This window comes from Salvia hispanica, chromosome 3, assembly GCF_023119035.1.
Source record: "Salvia hispanica cultivar TCC Black 2014 chromosome 3, UniMelb_Shisp_WGS_1.0, whole genome shotgun sequence".
In the NCBI taxonomy this organism is placed as follows: domain Eukaryota; kingdom Viridiplantae; phylum Streptophyta; class Magnoliopsida; order Lamiales; family Lamiaceae; genus Salvia; species Salvia hispanica.
In genome coordinates this window covers 16,424,734-16,439,150 of record NC_062967.1, presented here as the reverse complement: position 1 = coordinate 16,439,150, position 14,417 = coordinate 16,424,734, and the positions used below count along the sequence as shown (strand labels likewise).

The 14,417-nt window shown below is 40.1% G+C and overlaps 2 protein-coding genes across 2 annotated transcripts; both read right to left on the bottom strand.

Annotated features, from left to right (window-relative positions):
- Positions 1–7,848: 7,848 nt before the first annotated feature.
- LOC125212615 (protein STABILIZED1-like) lies at positions 7,849–11,211 on the bottom strand. Its single transcript, XM_048112826.1, has one exon. The coding sequence runs from the start codon at positions 11,034–11,036 to the stop codon at positions 7,965–7,967; it is 3,072 nt and encodes a 1,023-aa protein (XP_047968783.1). The 5' UTR covers positions 11,037–11,211; the 3' UTR covers positions 7,849–7,964.
- Positions 11,212–11,365: 154 nt separating this feature from the next.
- LOC125215803 (QWRF motif-containing protein 3-like) lies at positions 11,366–13,527 on the bottom strand. The gene is made up of 6 exons (XM_048117357.1): positions 12,468–13,527; positions 12,263–12,382; positions 12,046–12,162; positions 11,879–11,965; positions 11,693–11,800; positions 11,366–11,593 (listed from the first exon to the last, which is right to left on the bottom strand). The coding sequence occupies exons 1-6, from the start codon at positions 13,440–13,442 to the stop codon at positions 11,516–11,518; spliced, it is 1,485 nt and encodes a 494-aa protein (XP_047973314.1). The 5' UTR covers positions 13,443–13,527; the 3' UTR covers positions 11,366–11,515.
- Positions 13,528–14,417: the final 890 nt, after the last annotated feature.

Sequence of the window (14,417 nt, the reverse complement as noted above, 5' to 3'; positions counted from 1 at the left end):
CCTTGGCCTTGATCTTCTCTTGATTCCTTCTTCAACCTCCGGCACAATGAAGAACTCTCTCAATGTTATGGTCTAGAATTATGAGGCAAAAAGAAGATGTAAATGAAGAGGTTTGAGGAGGTATTTATAGGGGAAAAAATCGAGTTATATGAGAATAAGGTAAAAGATGGCTAAGTTTGGTAAATCTTGGGGAGAGTAGGTCAAATTGGCTTGCGTTTCGCACAATAGGCCGTCGCGCTCGGCTCGCTGCATAATGGTTCGTAGTTTCGACTTTGACAGCTTGCTACACTGTGTTGCAGGTCGTCGCCAGTAATCCCATAGCTTCGAATCTCTTGTAGCGGTCGTTGCGCACTCTCATCGGTCGCTGGACATCTTCTTGATTTTAGCACAACTTTCCGAGCGCCCGCTACTAATGCGGTCGCTAGGTTAGCGGTCGTTGCGCATGTTACAATGGACCGCTGGACTTCATGAACACTCCGGATTTTCAGCTTCTACTTTTCCCCTGACTTTTTAGGCTCAAATATGCACAAATCTCACAAAACAGTCAAAACACCAAAATAGAGAAAATATGCAAAATATGGACATGAATTGTGACTTTGACATTAAAAATAGACCAAATATAGGTTTTAAAATAGTGCAAAATCCGAGCGTATCACTTACCATTAATACTACTTTTATCTTACATCCCCGCTCTCCACAAGTGATCAACTTTCCATTTTGAGTTGTCCACCACAAGTGATCAATCTCCTTTTTAATCTAATAACAAACTTCAATCTTTCTTATTTTATTTCTCTCTTTCTTTATTTTCTCTTTTACATTTTCCCCTCTCTTACTTTACTCTCTTCACTTTAACTCGCATTTACTCATATTCTTAAAATCTCGTGTTCAAAAGAAACCCATCACTTGTTGTGAGACGAAGGGAGTACTTTTCTTACTTTTCCAATTGCATATTAAAGCCCGTGTCATAAACAACCCTAAATATTTTTTCTCCTCTCTTTACTTTCTCAATTGCACATTAAAACATGTATCATACACAACTATATCTATTTTTGGTGGACGGAGGTACGAGGTAGTATAAAAGAAAATAAGTTGAAAAAAATAGTGGAATGTGAAACCAATATACTCCATTTATCTGCCATTTGTAATCCCATTTTGACTCGGCACGTAGTTTTAAAAAATTACTACTCCTCCGTCCTCTCGTAGTATAGGCGTTCTTTTCGCACGGATTTAAGAAAAGTTGTGTTAAGTGAGGTAAGTAAATGAATAATAAAGTAGAAAATGAAAAAGTAGAGAGATGAAGAGTGAATAAAGTAAGAGAAAGGAAAGTAAGAGGGAAGAAAAATACGACTCAGCTACAAGTAGACAACAAGGAGACAAGGCACGGAGGAGTATTATTTAACTTTGTGAAGAAAAATGAGAAAATGGTTTAATGAAATGTCGATCCCACTCTTATATATTGGTTTTCGATGCTCTATTTATTAACAATAAAAATACTTGCATACTTATACAAGGTAGAACTAGTATAGTTAAAGATCAATATCGGGATATCAAACACATGGAATAAGATTGCAATTGGCGTAAATAAATAAATAAATAATGCAAAACAAGCGAAAAAAAATGTAGAGTTTTAGGATCCAACTACAACAACTCAGTAATAATTAAATGCATAGAACCTTTACCTTTATGTGTCTATAGGATTATTAGGAAATTCGCACAATAAATTAAGTCATCTCTCAATTTCACCCTACCCAATTGATTAAATTCTAATTATCAATGATTCCTTCCAATACTTAGACCGTAATTCCTAAAAACTCCTAGAACCAAGTCCTCACAAAGGATCACTCTCGAGTGTAGATAATCTAAGTGATGATTGTTCGAAAGCTACCTATATATCGATTAATATAGCTAAACATCATAGCTCTATAACTGGCCAAAGAAAAGAACAATATAATAACAAGAACAATCAAAATAATCACAAGAGCTAAGAAAAAAGTTCAAAAATCAATTAGTCACATAAGTTAAAGTAGTCTTCACCAAAACTTCACATAAGATGTTTAGCTACTCATAGACAAGTAGTAAAAATAAAAAGTAATGGTGACATGAAGCAAAAAAAAAAAAAATAACAAAAACAAAACCCAAGGTTGAATTATGTAGTCTTGACTTCTTGCCTGGATCTCAGAGTCTGGCTCCAACGGAGGATACAGGAATTAATGTGAAATATGAGATGGAAGAATTTATGTTAGAGAAAGAGAAGGATTGAGGTTGTAGATAATGAGTTACTCTTCCGTCTCCAAAAGAGTATTGCACTCTTTCTTTGAGTCTGTCCCACAAGAGTATGCACTCCGTAATTTTTAATGTACTTAGTCTCCAATTTTTAATGCAATGATTACTTAGTCTCCAATTGTTTGTACATGATTCAAATTGAATCAAGACGTACATTAAGATCAAGAACGGCGTCAGGAGTTTACTCCGCAGCAGCGTCGGGAGTTTTTGGAAACTACGCAGTTTTTCCGGGTGGGCGACAACTTTTCGAGTGGAGCCCTTCATCGGCAGTCTCCGGGCTCGGAGGAAGCTTTTGTCGTAGCCGGGCTGCGAAGGCTGCCTCAGCAACGATGATCGTAGGAACGGCGAGGCAGCACCGAGTAGGAGCCTTCATGGGCAGTTTCCAGACTCGAGACGAACAGTGCAAAAAGCAGTGGGAGTTCGCGGAGCACCGTGCAGCAGCTGATGCGAGCATGGCCGCCGCAGCTGCGACGACGCAGCAGCAGCAGCAATAACGGTGAGGAAGTTCAGCGGTGTGAGTGGAGCCTGCCAAAGGCGGCGTCTAGATCATAGTGTTTGCCGAGCATGATTCGGCTAAGATTGTTTCCAAATCTTGATTAGGGTTTCCTAACCCTTAGAATTATTTTTGGAAAGTATTCAAGATTAATTTGGAAATAAGATTTGAATATATCTTTTGTGGATTTTATATATTATATGAGATTTAATTATGTATTAAATCATGGATTAATTATAGATTTTATCCTTATTTTATGGATTTGTAGGGATTTAATTCCTGTTAGACAACTTAGTTAAATTTGATGACAATCTAATCTTTATCTATATACTACGGATTAATGTGGATTTATCCCTATTCCCTAGACAAATCCGAGTTGGATTTAGATAATGATAATATTATTTTTTATTCTTATCCTATGAGTTTATATGAATTTATTCATAGATAAATTCTAGATGGATTTGGATAGTGATAATATAATATTGTATTCTTATCTTATAGATTTATATGAATTTGTTCCTAGATAAATCTTGATAGATTTGAATAATTATGATATAATATTATCTTATTCTATGGATTTATATGGATTTATTCCAAGATAAATCCTAGATGAATTTGGATAAATATTTATATTATTTTATTTTATCCTATGGATTTGAATAGATTTTATTCTATTAAGACAAATCTTAGATAGATTAAATAAGTATTAATCCAAGTTAACCTTATCTTTTGGATTCATGTCTCTAAATATAGACTCAGATGTTAATGATATATAAGAACCTATTTAAATGGATTTAGATAATTAAAATCCTTGAGTAATGTTTGATATATTCTCTGGAAGTCTATTCTAAATGGAATTAAGATTTGTATAAATCTTGGTTGATAGGATTTTATTTTTATCTTACGGATTATGATGGAACCTGCTTTCTATCCAAAGAATATCCTAGTACGATTTAAAATTCAAAGGCTTGCCTACACTAGTAGAGTTGAGCCCGGTCGAGATGGCTCTATGCCGTAGCTTCGGTTGTTGATCTGGATGCATTCAATCTCCTCAACCAACAAATGATGATTCTCAATCAAAAGGTGGATACATTATTCAGCTGATTCCCATACGAAAGATTCGATGTGTATTGAAGGGATGACGATAATTACCACCCCCATTGTTGGGGCGACACTGTGTAAGTTCCTGATTTCCTCCTTGATGCACATAATTAACATCCTCTACGGTAGGCTGAGGTCATGCCATCCCCAAACTTATGCTATCCACCTTTTGATCGAGAATCATCATTTGTTGGCCGTAGAGATCGAATGCATCCGATCAACAACCGGCTACGCATAGAGCCATCTCTGACGGAGCTCCAACTCTTGCTAGTGTAGGCAAGCCTTTAAATCCACCAAATTTCAACTCATCGATCTCCTTGTCCAAGAATGACTCCCGAACCAAAGTCTAGTCAATTTTTGATAAATTCCGAGCATCCATTATAGAAAAGGCTCACTGATGGCCCGAGACAACTCCATGGTTAGACACTTCTCTTCAACAAAGCATTGAATCTCTCCCATGCTTCGAACATAGACTCTTGGCTCTTCATTTTAAAGTGGGAGATCTCCGCTGTAGGTTGAGAGCAGAGCCAAGAGGGAAGAACCTCTCCAAGCAACTTTGCCTAAGTCGTCCCAACTTATAACCGACTCCCATTGTTATCAAACCAATCTCTAGCATATCCCGTCAATGAGAATGGGAATAGCCTGGAGCTTGACTTGTATCTTCTGAACCCATTAAGCTTGGTTGTGTTGGCAATCTCCAAGGAATTTGGCCAAGCATATTAGGATCCTCCGCTGGCCTTCCCGAGAAAACACGCTGCCTCCACAACTGATCAATGCCGCTTCAACTCAAAATTGTTGGCATTCTCTCTTGACTTCAATGGGTGGCATTGGGATATTAACGTTCCCAAATGCATTTCTCAACCGGGTATCTCTTCCTTTCCTCCTCTCTTTTCCTCTCATCTCCTCCATTTGCTGTTGTAGTTTGAGGATGATCTGTCTGACATGGGGAGTGAGGGAGGTGTGTCTCCCTGTTGTTCTCATTTGGATTTTCCATTGGCTCAACTAAATCTTGAGCTCTGCTTCTTCGTCTCCTCCTTTCTATCACAGCTTCTATCTCTGGGAATTAATCCCGCACAAGTGGGTAGATGCTCTCTGAGCTGCGAGCATAAAAAAACCTACACAACACAAAGAGAGGGAAACAAAGGGAAATTAGAGCTAAACTAGAAAACTAAACTAAATAAAGCAAGTAAATGTCTAAACTAGTATTCTCTATCTTATCACAATATCAAACACAAAGCAATTAGAACCCTCAGCAACTACGTCAAAAACCACTCATGCTAAACTCTGCAACCAAAATGTCACCCACAAGTGTAATGGGGGCATGTAGCACGTGGCAAGTTAAAAAATTATCGATCCTCAAGACTATGCCGCTTGAGTACTACGGCGTAAATTTAGAACACTATCTAGACTATTAAGGGTTTTTTTGGTTTTTCTACACTAAGATCAAAGAACAAGTAAGAAAGCAAGAGCAAAGGAAATAAGACAAGAAAAAGGATAGTTTTCACTGTTGGAAAGATAGGGATATTGATCCGTTGGTATGGATCACGGGTGTTCACCTAGGGATCATGCTCATCTAAATGGTCTTATGTGTGGCTAGGAAGGTTGGGTTAATTGGTTAGACCCCCTCTCGGGTGCACCTAACACGTTGATCGGCCTCTAAGGTCGGAGTCTCCTCCCTACACTTCGAAACCAACTCCTACAACCTACGAACCCAAGCCCTCTCTCTAGCTATGTCTCTCTCGAGCACATACAACGCACGGAGTTGTTGGTCATTTAACTATTTAATTAAGCATCTTTCAACGACAATAATTAGAATAAGACATATCAAACTGGTAGCTAATCAATTGGATAATGAAAAAGCATAACAACCAACAAAACCACCACATAAGACATAGGATAAGCATAAATCAAGATTTAGCCCATGAATTCCATACAAACTTCACCAATATCCCTAATAAGAACTTAGCTACTCATAATGGAAGCTAAGACAAAAGAAAATACAAAAACTTCAAAGGAAAACATAGTAAGAAAAGGTAGAACTCCCTAATGTAGACTTGATGTTGGGGAGGATCTTTCTTCTTCAATCTCTTGAAAATGGAAGCCTCCTTGCCTTCAATGACTCCTTGTATCTCTCGATTTTTTTCTCTCAATTTGTCGTGGGGAAGGTTAGAGTTCTAAATTGAGTTAGAACTCCTTTTATGGAGTGAAAATCAGGACAAATTAGCAAACACCCGGCTCCGGGTGATTTGTGAGTATGACAAAACACCCGACCGGTTTTCTTCCCCCGAAGCCCGCTACTTTTGCGTGTAAAACACCCGACTCCAAGCCGAGAATGGAAAACACCCGGTGGATCCAAATCCTTAATAAAATGATTTGAATGCTCTGAGTAGAGAAAGTAGTGATCACTGATTATGGCTCCTGTGGTAAAAATAATAAATGATTAATATTGTAAGAGTAAACATTACGTGTCAGCATATATAAGTGGAAAGAAATTAGTTTTTGATTAATATGTTCTTGGCTATTATTTAAGGACTATTTGATAGCCGAAATAACCCCACGTCTAATCTTATTTATATACCCAATTGAAATGCAATAAAACAAAAGACAAATAGGAACGACATTCACATTTTCCCTCCTAAAATATAGATCTAAAATTTAGGATGTCCATTACTATCTCAACCCCTCCAATATTAGCCTCCCCAAATTTATTACTAAAAAAAATCTAAAATCCACTTTTATAGTTTCCACATGGATTCTTGACTTGTCTCATCTTTTCTTCTCCCTCCAACCCTACCATGCAACTCCAGCTCGGAGAGGGCAAGAAAAGTTGTTGATTAGCCACCCCTAATCTAAACACACAAATCTTTCACTTTGCCCCGTCCGCGCGCCAACGCCCCCGCAAACACTCACGAACCATCGGAGCATTTCCCGCCCGGGGCCAAGATGAAGACCTTTCAAATTCTTTCAAAATCCCGGCACGACCTCGGGCGGCGGGGGCGATGGCCGCTTTAGGGCGTAACCCGAAAGTGGTATTACTACGCCGTTTTGCTTGTCATAATCCTCATAATTTTTGTAACATTCCCACTATGGTCAAATCTTGTGATGGCGAAATTGATTTAGAAATTGTGTGTAATTCAATTAATCGTCTAAGATATATTCATATAGGTTACGGTTTTTACTTTCCTTTCTCGGATGGCATGTGTAGCTCAAAATGATCGCATTTTTACGGTGCATTTTGGCAGCTTTCCGAAAAATGATAATTTTGTTGTTTAGCAATTAATTAATGTTGGATTTGGATTTTGTAACTTTCGTTGAGAATGAATGAATCTACATTCTTTTGCTGGATCTCAATTTTTGATTTTTTTGTTGGTTTTTTTTGTAGGGTTACAGAAGGCTTGAATTTAATTAGATTTAGTATTCTAGGATCATAGCTTGTAAATTGCATATGCATGCAGCATGTATAATATCAATCGGAAAAACAAATTTGAGTTTGGAATCACAACCTAACGTGAAATAGAAACCCAATTCAATTCACTAGCTAATGCATTATATAACCCATCAAATTCCAAAACTTCTCACCCAAAATAAAAATTCTCGGTTAACATAGTAAACATCAACTCTCACTTTTGATGCACAAGCTAGCATAGTTCCATCCCTGATCATGTATCCAACAAAGCTTAAGCAAAATAGAACAATTTCAACAATGTCATCTCCATGGATTTCTTGTCATTTTTTAAATCTTTGCACACTCTAGACCAATTTTAATCATTTTCATATCTCATGTTTAGCATATTGTAAGAAACCAACAACAGAGCTTTACATTAATGGTAGATCATAGAATTAGATATTATCACACTACAAAGAAATCCAAGATCAATACAAAAGACACACTTACAACCTAGAGCGTGTATAGCAGCAGCAGCAGGACATGAATAAAACCAGTCAATAAGCAAATTCTACAAAGCAGCAAAGATAAGCAAGCAAATCCATAGGCTGAAGAACTAGTCAGAATTCACAATCATATTCATACATCTAATGCTTAAGCCAAATCAAAAGCAACACTAAACTCATCACTGAGGTAAATGAACTAGTTTTTGCCATTTTCAGCATGATCTTCTTTCCCTATAGCGACCACCACCTTTTTCAAGATAAACTCCGTAGACTGATGGGAATGCTCCACTGCCTTCGATATCCCCTGCCACTTCTCTCCGTGCTTTGGGTCTGCAGCGACGCACCTGTTCAGCACATCCCTCTGGTTATCCTCCCCACCATGCTGGAGCTCGAATTTGTAGTACAGTGCCCAGAAATCCCCAATATCCGGAGCAAGTGTCACAGCCCTATTAAACCATGTTCTAGCCTTATCGACCTTCCTATCATGCCAAAATATCTTCCCCACAGCAGCGAGGACATGAGGGTCGTCGCCACATTTCTTGTACGCATCCCTGCTCTTTGTCTTCTGTTGAGGCCGAGGAGCCATCTCTATTGAAGCAGCCCAGAGGATACCACTGGTCGGGCATTCTTGCAACGCCTTCGCCATCAATATTTCGGCTTCCTTCTTCTGACCATGTCGAGACTCAGCTCTCACTGCAGCAAGCCAAAGCTCGGGCGTTTGAGGGTTTTTCTTCCTAGCCATTGTCAGAACAGCGCGGGCTTTGCTTAATGCATTCACCTTCTCCTCCAAGTGAGCAAGTGAGAGCCATAGAGGAATACACTTGGGGCAGTGCTTCAACCCCAGCTCGTACGCATCCTTGGCTCGTTCCAAGTTCGCAAGACGCTCCTCCAACTGCCCCAGCATCAGCCAGAGCTTGAAAAACGAAGGAAACTGCTTCAGCCCTTCATCAAGCAACCTCCTCTCCTCTGCAATGTTGCCCAGTTCTCTCTCAACAATGGCAGACTTCATCCATACTCTCTCCGTTCCTCCCCTCTCTCGGGCCTTTGCAAGAAGCATCCTCGCCCTCTCTGGCTCATGATTCTCAAACTCAAGCTTGAATGCAGCAAGCCAAATCTCCTCGGAGTTGGGAATTGCAGCATATGCTTCTTGAAGAATCGCCCGAGCTGCAGGCACATCCCCAGCAAGCCATTTCTCCTTGGCACCCATGAGCCACAAAACTTCAGCATGTGGTATGTAAGTAACAGCCTTCCGGAGCAGAGCATCGAGAGATTCCCGAGTGCCATGGCTCTTCTCAAGCTGAGCAGCCTTCAGCCATATGCTCTTCTTTGTTAAAAACACAGTTAAAGCATGGGCATAGATGGCCCTCGCCGTCTCAATAGAGCCTCTCTTCTTGCACTCTTCTGCATCAGCAACCCAAGTTCTCTTCCTATCTTCTTCTTCCACCCCAACCTCAACCGTGTTGTGGATTATAGCTTGACAGGTAGCAACAGAACCAGCTCTTTCAGCTGCTTCGGCCTCTTTCATCCACATTTCTCTATCGATCTCAACGCCTTCCCTCTGCAAAGCTCGAATACCCCTCTCGATAATCTTCCCAACCATGCTAGTATTCCCATTAGCTTCTTCCAACTTGGCAGCAGTGATCCATATAGCCGGCTCCTTCGAAAGCTTTTCCCTCGCTTTATTCAGCACTTTCTTCGCATTATCGTAAGTTTCTAGCCTAGCAAGTGCCAACCACAGCTCAACATGCAACGGGCAGCATTCCACAGCCCTCTGCAACAAAAGCCTCGCATCTTCCTCATTAGCAAGCTCAACAACCGCCTTCCAAAGCCTCACAGAGTCCGGTATATGCTCAAGCCCTTTCCTCAATACTCTACTCTTATTCACATCCTCCAACTCAAGCTTCGCTGCTTGCATCCATAACTTCACTGAGTTAGGAATCGCCTTCACACCTCTTGCAATCACAGCCTTCGCATCAACATGAGACGCCAAACGGCACGCCTCTAACCACACATCCTCGCTTTTAGGGCATTCTTCGCACCCTTTCCTAATCAAATTCTGTGCAGCCTGAAGCTTCCCGGCCACCTCTTCTAACCTAGCGGCGGCAATCCAGCCATGAGGGTGTTTCGGATTCGTCTGCGTTACTGATTTCAGCAGCAATCGAGCCTTGTTTATATCAGACACCTCTGCATCACTAGTGATCTTCATACTCTTCAAATCTGTCAAGTAACCTTTAGGATCCACCACAGTCAATCCAGAGACTGAATCGGACAACCTATCGAGCTTCAATGACAACACAGTTCCTCTCCCTTCACCGACAGCAGTCAAATCGGTAACCGGAGTCTGTGCCCATGGCGTTTCAGTCCCACCGGCCGCCCTGCTCTTCGGATCCAAAGCACTCACGTGCTCCTTTTCCTGCCGTGCCTTCTCTAACAGCGTGTCTGGTACCGGAACGAAACTTTCGAATCTCTTCTTCTTGTTCCTCTGAGAATAATCCCCGATCTCCGGTATGCTATCCCACTCATCGGTCGATAATGTGTACAATTTCCTCTTTAAATCAGCAAACTGCTCAGTGATCTTCGGATTCGAGGCTCGATACTTCTCAATCTCCTCCTTCAACCTCGCCTCCCTTCTATCTTTCCTCCGCGAATCCATCCTATTATCAATCGCCTCCCAAACAGCATCAGCTTCCTTATCCTCATCGTCGTACTCCGCAGAAGCAAACAATCCGGCATCATTCCCTTCGAATTCATCGAATTTCTGATTCTCGTCATATCCCTTTTCCTCAGCCTCCTCCTCCTCTTCCTCCTCGCCGGCTCCCTTCCCCCGGCCGCGGCCGACGCCAGGCGCCCCAGGTGCGCCGATCGCCGCAGCGGATCTGTCGGGCAAGTCAGGGGCAGCTCGGGCAGGACCGATATCAGATCGGGTGGTGAAACCGGTGGCGCCACGGCCCAGCCCGGCGACGTAATTCGGAGGTGGCTTGGTGTTGAGGAAGTCGGTCCTGGCTTTTGGAGCCACAGGCGCTTGCATACCGCCGAGGAGAGGGATGTGTAGGGTTAGGGTTGAATTTGGGGAAACCCCCAGATCGGACAGGAAAACGGCGTCGTTTCCTTCGGTGGAGAGGAGGCGCGGCGAGAGATAGAGGCGCTGGTGGGAAATTGGGATGAGGTGGTGGCGATGGAGATGGAGGTTAAGGTCCCGCAGAGTGGTGGTTGAAGGATTGAGATTGACAGTTAGGGTTTTGCTGAAGGGGGATTGGACATACACCATTTTTAGGTTTGATATGTGCTTGAAAATTGGGGGAAATTGGAATATGAGAGGGCTGTGTGTGTGTGTGTAAAATTGGGGGAATGGAAGAGAGTGAAAGCAGCCGGAGATGATGAAGCCGGTTTTTCCCGACGAGATGATCCAAGTGTGTACTGTGTGTTTTGTATAGAAATGGCGTTTCTAGATAATTCTAACAAAAATTATTGGGACTATTTTATATAAAAATTACTCCTAATTAAACTATATTCATGTGGAGTAGTAGTATAATTTAGCTCATGGATAGGGATTTTTGTATAAGAATTTACATAAAATTGGTACTATAATTAAAATAATTTACAAAGGAAAATTTGAATCTTGACTCAATCATAGAATTTGCATATTGTACGAATGGATACAAATTCTTATTAAATGAAGTAGAAATTTCTCTACTTTCTTACAAATTTATCTAAATCTTTTACAGAGTGTGAGAGAGTAACAAGAAATTATGCCAACATCCCTAGTTGCTGCTGCTGCATCAACCTTAATTGCATAATGCTACTCCTCAAACTCCTCTCTTCCAACTGCAATTAAATTCAAAATGAAATTACTACTACTCCACTAGTTTCCAACTAAATTAATTGTGCAGCAAAAATTTAAACTATAGATTTTCTCAATTTTACCTCCAATGTAGAGATGAATTTGAAAAGGTCCAAACATTCTTCCAATAGTTGCTTCTCTTGTATAACTACATTTGCCAGTCCAGCCACGACTCCAACATTTTTTTCAACCTAACACAATTAAATTAAGTTAATATCCATAATTTTCACAGACACAAACACCCAATTAACACCAAACTAATTCATTACCGTTGGTTGAAAGGCAGCAACCATAATATTGATTTTAGTTGCAAGATTTGATGCATCACACATTGCTGAAGCCATATGTGGTTCAACCTGCAACAAATTTATATTCGAATCAATTTTCAAATTTTGACTCCACAAAATAAATAATTTTACTAAGCAAATATATATACCTTTGCTCCATCAACGAGGGGTATTTTGCAAACAACAGAATGCAAGCAATCTGTTGTATTTGAAATTGCTGATGAATATTGTCTTTCCATGTTTGCCCAAACTTCCAATGCTTTCATCTATGATGAAATGGTTTTATTTTTGTAAGTAACATTAGAGTGCATATTAATCTATAAATTAATTGTATTATCACTTTAATAGGAGTATAATTTTATTTACCTGTGACTGAATTATGTAATTTAATTTCATCTCCAATTTCTCCTTCTGCAGCTGTAATTTCTTTTGTAAGATAGACTGTTGAAGCTTGAAAAGAGCAACTTGAACATGTTGGAATTTTTCCTGACAAAAAAAACCCAAAATATTACTCTACTAATACACAATTAATCTATAATCATACATATATAAAAAATAAAATAGAGTATACCTCACAATGTTTAACATAATTCTCATTAGCAACTTCACTTTTTGCATTGCTAAATCTCCATCGAGCCAACCCATTATGCAGCAACTTCAACTGATGCACATTCTCCGCCGAGCCCGGCCCGGCCGACGACGAAGATTTCCTCCCCTTCACCAAATTAATCCCCAAATTCAAAATATTCCTCACTCCCTTCCCTTTGTGAGAGCTCAAAGCCCTCTGAGAGCCCATTCGTGCCAACGGCCCGGCCCAATCTCCACCACCCTTCTTCCCCGAGTTGGAAATTTTCGGATAATTCTTCTTATTATTATCAATTTCCAGATGTTCACCGCTCCACCGCCGTGACCGTGACGGCACGTCGTCGATCCGGTGCTTTCTCGAGCTGACGGTTGGGGCCATATACGACGCCAACGAGAAATCGAAATTCAGGCCCGAATCGTATTTCGAAAAGGAGTTGTTTCTCACTGCCACCTCATCAATAGAGTATCTCCCCGGCATGATATGTTCGTTACCTTCTTCCGACGATTGCGATTTATCCAGAAAATTTGATTTCCTCGTGTATCGCGTCGATCCTCCCAAAATTGGATTGCGATTCTCCTTAGAATCCTCTCGCTGGCTCCGGGTCCGCCTGAATTCGGTGCAGCTCCGCTGCCGGCCGAGATTCCGATCAATTTTTCCGTTCCTCCTCCCCTGCTCCGACTCCTCGCCGCCGATGAAATCGGCCGCCTTCCTCGGCTTTGACGAAGCTGTCGACGGCCAAAGACCCCGGAGAAATCCTGAATTTTTAAGGGTTTTAGACTTTCTCAATTGACCGGCTCTCTGCTTCATTGGAGCGAGAATACTATTTGGGGATTCAAGGCCGCTGCCGTAATAATAATCGGTTGTTGATGAAGTAGAAGCCGTGCTCGACGCCGGGCTCAATTCTCTCGATTTCTGCATATCGGAACACGCAGTGATGGTGAGAGTGCGTCTGTTTTTCATTTTGGTGTTGAGAGAAATGGGAAAAGCCCGCCACTTTTATATAGCTGAGGCGTGTGAATGGACGGCAATGCTCTTCCATGGTATATGGTAACTATATTTGTTTTGTTTTGTTTTGTTTTTGAATTTTGAAACTCTAATCATATGGTAACTAAATTTGTTTTCTTTTTTGAATTTTAAAACTTTTAATCATTCGGCGATATTAGGTAAAAAAGAATGGGATTTAAACTTTTCAAATATTATCAATTGGAGTATTTTTAAGGGAAAGGGAATTGGATTTGGTATATATGATAATATGGATATGATGCGTTAATTCGTTTCTTGACTTGTTTTAAGAGACAAATTAGAAGTTATAAAATATTTGTGATGTATATTATGTTCAAATTTGATGTTTGTATATATTTTTTGAGTTTGTGTGTATATGTGGGGTAGAAGAGTGTTGTGTGGGGATTTATTTGTTTAGCTTAGCCGGCATATTTAAGTGGGGAAATTTCTAATTTTTTTTTTTTTTTTTGAGAAGATAGGTATATTGTTTAAGTGTGATTTAATCATGGGTTTAAATTTTAATGGGGATTTGCCACGACTCAATCTTGATTTTAGGGAAGTAGTTATATTAAAAGTTTTGGCTTTTACTCTACCAACATTTTCATTTGTGGTGTAATATTTAAGTTTAAAGCTAATAATTTTATGGCAACTGCCAATTTGGAGGAGATAAGTATTTAGAATGTGTTTAGTACAGAGCATACTAATAAAATTATAATAATATTGTGTAATAGGTAATTGCCCTTGAAGTCCGGTTTGAATCTTATATTCATCTTACAATAATGGTGTTACCTTATAGGTTATGTTTTTGTTATAAAACTAATTTGCGATTGTGAGATTATTGTAAAAGTATTTCTATTTCAGAAATTCGAAACCGCGTACATCTCCATGAAAAATGAAATAAACCATTCAAGGTTATGAGATTGTAGTTTAACT

Bases quoted from the DNA above. Each gene is read 5' to 3' on its own strand.
- LOC125215803 (XM_048117357.1), bottom strand. From the start codon at position 13,442: ATGAAAAACAGACGCACTCTCACCATCACTGCGTGTTCCGATATGCAG. The intron at 11,966-12,045 runs GTATATATATTT...AATTTGTTGCAG, and splicing joins CCCTCGTTGATGGAGCAAAG to GTTGAACCACATATGGCTTC. The intron at 11,801-11,878 runs GTAATGAATTAG...TAATTGTGTTAG, and splicing joins TTGCTGCCTTTCAACCAACG to GTTGAAAAAAATGTTGGAGT.
- LOC125212615 (XM_048112826.1), bottom strand. From the start codon at position 11,036: ATGGTGTATGTCCAATCCCCCTTCAGCAAAACCCTAACTGTCAATCTC.